This window comes from Pyxicephalus adspersus, chromosome 4 (assembly GCF_032062135.1).
Source record: "Pyxicephalus adspersus chromosome 4, UCB_Pads_2.0, whole genome shotgun sequence".
In the NCBI taxonomy this organism is placed as follows: Eukaryota; Metazoa; Chordata; class Amphibia; order Anura; family Pyxicephalidae; genus Pyxicephalus; species Pyxicephalus adspersus.
In genome coordinates this window covers 76,252,662-76,259,704 of record NC_092861.1, presented here as the reverse complement: position 1 = coordinate 76,259,704, position 7,043 = coordinate 76,252,662, and the positions used below count along the sequence as shown (strand labels likewise).

Below are 7,043 nucleotides of genomic sequence, written 5' to 3'. Positions count from 1 at the left end.
TGCCCTTCTCTGCACTCTCCCTAATTCCACAATGTCTTTTTTGTGAACTGGTGCCCAAAACTGGACTGCATATTCCAGATGTGGTCTGACCAATACTTTATACAGGGGCAGGAACTCTGATTCCCTGTTTAGGAACTCAAAAACAATTGCCAAACTTAGCATTTTTTCAGACTACATTTTTGTGATTTATTTTCTATAGATTCAAATTACTGGTGTGAGTACCAGTGGCAGTGCCCTAGCAGTATGCAGTATAATCAAATACCATTTCTTGGGTAAAATCATGTACCATAATTATATGAGTAATTGGTGAATTATTTATTGACACTGAGTCATAAATTCCACCTTTACCTTCCATTCCGCAGATTGAACAATTAAACTAAGAACTGATTGGTTGCAATGAGCAATTTATAACAATTTTTCATATAGAAGTTTTGCAGGATGCATGCTGCAATAGTAACTATTAGCTACCAATATATGCAAAACATGCTACGAACTTTGTCTGTGATAATCAAGTAGTGTAGAAGTTTCTACCAAATAGTGTTTGTAGTTGATCTGTCCGAAATGCCGCTTGAAGTTTTGTAAGAAAATCTTAAAGGCAAATTTAGAATCTTTCCCTTTTCCCATAGAAAATGTAACAATTTACACATATCTCTCCTGCAGTAAAGCATTGCCTGGGTTTAAGAAGACAACTCCAAAATATCTGCATGTCTGTGATAGGTATGGGAGATGTACATATCCTTGGGATGTCCACCATTGGTGATTATATAATGTGTCGAACCCACTGCCAGCTATGACATTACTATGGAGGTTATACTTGAAAAGTGTAGAAGGCTGATCTTCAGCAAACCACAAAGTATTCTGTACACAGTTGAAATCCATGCTTTACTCCTACTACCAGAAGTAAATAGACATATATTAGTCCTCTAGTATACATGTGTTTTAATATAATTTTATCAGTTGTACTATGTCTGAATAGCTACTTTAAATTGAAACTGGGTGGTCACTTTAATACTTACCGACCTTATAAAACAGCTTTAAGGTTCACCGACAGATTTCTGCTATAGCCACAGATAAATAAAACATACCCAATCTAGAAAAAAATATCATATATATCTTTATTTTTTTCATACATGATTCGGTATTTAAGGAAACACAGCTTTTTATTACTTACTAAAAGTCACATTTACTGTGCTAAGAGAACAGTCTCTATTTTTTTAGTACATCGACCCCACTGTAACATGTGCATGTAGCTAGTAAATATGTATGGGGAGACTCAGAAATAAAAAAGAAAATAGTGCAGATATATCTCCATTTACTTCTAAAAATGAAGAGTGATTTTCCATCTGTTTAAAATTCTGATTTTCACCTGCATTTAACTTCAGTTTTTAGTATACAGCACAGTAGAGTTCAGTATATTGAATTGTGTTTCCTATGTAAAATGAGAACTATCAAATATATGTATATAATAAGTTAAATACATTTATTAGCAAATGTGCCCCTAAATGACAATTCCCTTATTAGTAAAAAGCCAGCAGATTATAATTGAGAATGACTGAGGTTCTGCTATATAATTACAGCTTGAGAAATCTATACAAAGTACGAGAAGCACTGCATGCAGCAAGCAGAGAGCTTTAAAGGATATATGCCTTAATAAAATAATATTAATAAAAAAATAAACTATACATTGATACAAATTATGTAAGGTTGCATGATTCTTCAGCTATGCCCTCATCTATAGATGCCACTTAATGGGCATTGCGTGAAAACGTAGAACAGTACATTAACAAAAGAAGCTAATGTCAATTCCAATGGGTTTACAGCAACGAATCAAATGTTTTCTTTGGCTTTCTAACGATTTCTTAAAAAAGGAAGATAACGGAATAGTTTTTATTCTTAACAGGATCCTTATTTTTTTATTACATTTTCATCAGATCAGTCAGATTTATTAAATGTAGATATTTTAGATCCTTGATGATTACACATACTTCTGAGATAAAAAAAAATAGTTCAAACTAATAAAAAGTTTATGTGTTGCACTAGTTTATTTCGAATGGACTGTGATTTAATGCAAGTGATCAGTGAACGCCATGAAATTGGTCTTCAGAATAAAAACACTTGAATGTTATTTAATCAGAGAAAATGTTGCACGTACACGTTTAGTTTTTAATGGACAAACTAAATTAGTTTGTCTGCACGTTTATTTAAAAAATGTCGCATAACAAACTCAACCAAGACCAAAGAACTGCATTCAATTTACACCATTTTATAAAAAAGAAGATATAGACAACTTTTACAATAGCAAAGAGCATGATTTAGAATAACAGATAAGTGATCAGATATATTTACATATTATGATAAAAGTTGATCAGAAATGGTTTCATCATATCTTTAGTTTATTATAATAGTGCTGTGGATAGAAGTCCTGACCTGGTAAAGTCCCCCTAGGCTGGGACCACTGGAGTCAGAATGTCTTATAGGATGGGGGACAAAATGAACCCAGGTCAATATCGTTCTGACAGCCAGGCAAAAAGAGCAGCAATCTTTTTTATGGGATTCCAAATGTCACTTTGCTCCTGCTCATAGATTTGGACCATAATCACTATAATAAGGCATGGCCAACCTTTGATAAATACATCTAGTGCATTGCACGATCATTAGCAAGTCCTTATGTTTTAATAACCAAAGAGTCAATTTGTTATTTAGTCCAAGTGATTATTTAGCTATGTTTAGAAGAACATAAATAGAGACATCCTGTATAGGTATATTACATGTGCATATATTTATATATAATTAGTTATATTGATATAATGCTGTACATTGTATTTTAGTGTCTCAGTGCTCCTTTTTTGTCCCAGTCTCCTGGTCACTCTGCTCATCAGTGAAACATACATCTACATCACTGTCATTGTCCTCACTCTTTATGTCTGCTTGGGGATAAGAAGGGTCACTCTGTATGTCTTCCTTGGTGTTCAGGCTTTGGCCAGGATGCCTTGACTTAACATGTCTTTCCAGGTCCCTTCTTCTCACCAGCACCTTTCCACAGTGCTCACATCGATAAGGTGTGTTACCCTCAGCATGCAGACGAATATGCTTGTTCAGGTTGCTGGGATCTCCAAAACGCCTGGCACACACTTTGCATTCCAGAGGTTTGAAGCCAGTGTGAGTCCTCAAATGGATCTTCAGACCATATTTGCGAGAATACAGCTTGCCACAGTAGATGCATAGGTGACCTTTCTTGGGTTTGCCAGTAGCAGAGACTGTGGCTCCAGCCAAGTTGTCCAGTCTACCAGCTCTACCTTTCTCTGCTGCAATTTCAGAAAGCTGCTGATTGTGCATGGCCATCTCACGATCTATGCTGCTTGTAAGAGAGCCAAGTTCTGGGTTCATGGCTGGCCCAGAATTGAAATAAGTGTCGGGGTACTTGAGAAGGTTTCCGAAATGCAATTTAAATGGGTAATAGGGAGTACTGTAGAGAACTTCCCCATTGTACAATGTGAAAGGCATGACTGGGAAGTTACATTCCGCTGAGTAGGATTTAATGCCTTCAAATTGTGGGATGGAGAACCGTTCTGAGAAGTGTAGTCCTGGGTGTACCATCTGGTTGTAGCGACTGCTGGGTGGCACACTGCTATGAATGCCTCGCTCAACATGTTTAAAAGCTGAAGTTTCTTCCAGGTGGGACAGGACAGGGAAGCCTCTGAGACCGGTGCTACAAGAAAGGGACCCATCACCTGGGTGCAGGTACTTGGGGTGATGATTGTTCACTAGACCTTCATTGGAACGGCTTGGCTTGATGCCTCCTAAAAGTTTACTGAAGCCTATACTGCTGGGTTTTGTGTCTTCTCTAGAGTCAGCATGAGATATTTTGGATAGTCCAGTTGGTTTGAAAGCAGACCTTAAACCTGGATAAAAGGTAAGCCCATTGGCACCACAAGGATTGGCCACCACACCAACAAATTGTCCATGGCTCCTGGCTGAGCTCACACTCATGTCTAGGGCTCTGTCTTGTTCCTCTTTGACGAGAGCCTTCTTGATGACCCCACACTTGCTCAATGCTGGAGAGAAGGAAGGTTCCCTCTTAATGGAGCCATTGATCTGTTGATGGCTACCTCTCAGTGGTGGAGTGGGATTGGGAACCCCATCAGTGGCTTTAGGAGAAATGCTGAAAATGTCCGAGCTTCTGATGTGCTCATTTACAAGAAGTCCTCTGCCATTAGCCAGCGCACAGTGAAAATGGATGTGAGCTTTTAAGGTGTTTGGAAACCTAAATGTCCTCCAGCAATACCAACAAATGTATCTTTCTTCCCCTGGTAGAGAAAATAGACATATATTAATTTAGTACTAGTATTGTCATTTCATGCAATAAAAATTTAGATCCAATAGTAGCAAACTAAACAATTACCCAGAGCAACAAAGTTTGCAAGCAAAGGGTTGGGTGACACCTCCAGTGTGCTTTCACCACTATAGAAAATGTATAACATATTGCACATAAATGTTCAGCAAGTCGGAGCGCAGGGATAATAATGGACAGTGAACCTGATAACAGTGATCTGACCTGACTGGTGTCTCCAATTCTCTAATCTCGCCTATCTATTAGTGCATGTCTGTGATATTAACCCCTTCTTCACCATACATCCCACCCAACACAACTTCATTATAGGATGATGGGGGGAGAGGGATGCTCATTGCACTGGGATATGGCCCATCTGTTGACATCAGGAAAAACGACAGCGTATGTCGGGTAGTTTGGGACTCATTTTAACAAAGGGTTCATCTAATGATCATGATCTTCTATTAACAAAGCGGAACAATCTGAGCACAGCCATCCTTCACTTCAACACAATGGCAGCCCTGCTATAACCCCCTCTAAGAGCATCTGTGTACAGTGTTTAATCCATCATTTACATTCAAATTAACCTTTTTATATGTATAACCTTAGAATGCAGAAAACGTGTTCATTTTCCATGTCAGGAACAAATAAACACATACGTACCGATCTAGGCAGCCAAATTCTACAAAAAGTCAGAGGAGACCCCACTAATCCTGTTAGTAAGGAGCTGGTACTGAAGAGGATTACACGGCTACCCATGGAAATCACTTGTCCTAGTTTTATTATTATCACAGCAAAGCCCCTGCATGGAAAAAGACTTTCCCAAATCCTTCTGTTGGCCTTGTATTATCACCACGTATTCTTTAATGCGGTAACCGAACCGCCTGTGATCTGGGTTTACACTAATGTGTCACTCTATATATATATATATATATATATTTCCAGGCCACCTTCTTGGTCATTTCTTACCACCTTTTCCTATTTCTTAGCCATGACTAACACAGCCGAATCTGTTATGTTTTGTTTAAATTATTTTTTGTTTTAGTTTACGTAGAGAACTGTAATATACAATGAATTAAATAATATTTCATATTACTATTTAATGACTATTTAAAATTACTATTTTATTTTGGAACCAAACTATATATAGAAACAGAGAAAGAGAATGAATATATATATATATATATATATTTATATATATATATACATATATATATATACACACACTCTACCAGTTGATTGTCTCCTTGCTCCCCAGTTCTGAATATTCCATAGACACTTTACATTATATTAGGCAGCATTGCTAGTAATAACAGTCAGATTGGCATATAGACTAGTTGATAGATTTATTAGATACGGATTAGGGTTCACATCTAAAACATGATAGATAGATAGATAGATAGATATATGGCAGACATACCTTTCTCATCGTGTGTTGGGGTAGCTGTGATGGAGATGTCATAGCACTGAGCCAGGGAGTTGGAGTACCAAACTGTGAGCTCATCTCCTGCCTGGATTTCTCTCATTGTCCTGTAGTAAATCTGTTTAAAAAGAGAAGTCACCTGTCATACACCTTCTTAGGTTAAATGGTATTACTACTGCCAAGATAGCTTAGCAGTGAAAGAGTTAAGGTTGGGAAATAGATAAATCAATAACACATAGAGAGACGGAGAGATAGATAGATAGATAGATAGATTAGTAATAAATACATGGATGATCGATATATAGATCAATAAAAGATAGACTGAATAACAAATAATTATAGATATATAGTGATATGGGCAAAAGATAGATAATAGATTGATAGAAAAATATATAAATAATATCAATAATACATGGATCGAATATTGATAGATAGATATATAGATAGATATATAGATTAGTAATAAATACATGGATGATCGATATATAGATCAATAAAAGATAGACTGAGGACCAAATAATTATAGGTATACGAGTTATAGTTATATGGGCAAAAGATAGATAATATATTGATAGAAGAATATATAAATAATATCAATAATACATAGATCGAATAATAATAGATAGATAGATAGATAGATAGATAGATAGATAGATAGATAGATAATCGATAGATGATATATTAGATAAATAAATAATAAATAGAAGCTAATAAATAGATAATATATATTCTCTATAATTATCTAATAGATATGTTGATAAATACATAGAACAAGGCATGTTACCTGTCCTCCCGGCACATCAGAGATGGCTTCTAAGTTCTGTTCTTGGCTATTTCTGGCCGCACGAATTAACCCTATCCACTCCGAGGCTGGACCCCCTACTTCATCCACCAATTCTCCTCTCAGGAACCGCACCTGCAGAGCAGAGGGGACGTTTAATTTACTGAATAGAATGGTCCATAGGGGCACATCATACACTCATTACTATCTGGCAATGTATAGAGATAAAAGGATGCGATGAATCCATTATTTGCCATTCACAAACTTTTTAGCTTACTCCTATCCGTTATTTTTCTATTCTTTTATTTTTAAATAGTTATGACCTGAAATCTCCAGCAAACAAAAAACTTGATTGAAGTCAGTTCCTCACACTCAGAGGGACCATATAGTAAAATACCATATCAATGGCAATGAATAGGCATGCAATAAAAGTCATAAGAACAATACAAACTAATGTGAGAACCCAAAGGGACCAAATGACGAGAAATAAATGTGCGGGGTCTGGCAGA

At 36.5% G+C, this 7,043-nt stretch overlaps 1 protein-coding gene across 1 annotated transcript in view; it reads right to left on the bottom strand.

Annotated features, from left to right (window-relative positions):
• Positions 1-2,155: 2,155 nt before the first annotated feature.
• PRDM13 (PR/SET domain 13) overlaps positions 2,156-7,043 on the bottom strand; it is a 5,838-nt gene continuing 950 nt past the window's right edge. Inside the window, exons 2-4 of the mRNA XM_072408692.1 lie at positions 6,538-6,669; positions 5,751-5,871; positions 2,156-4,307 (exon numbers count right to left, since the gene is read on the bottom strand). Coding sequence (XP_072264793.1) covers positions 2,833-4,307; positions 5,751-5,871; positions 6,538-6,669 — 1,728 coding nt within the window. The 3' untranslated portion in view covers positions 2,156-2,832. The remainder of the gene's footprint in view (positions 4,308-5,750; positions 5,872-6,537; positions 6,670-7,043) is intronic.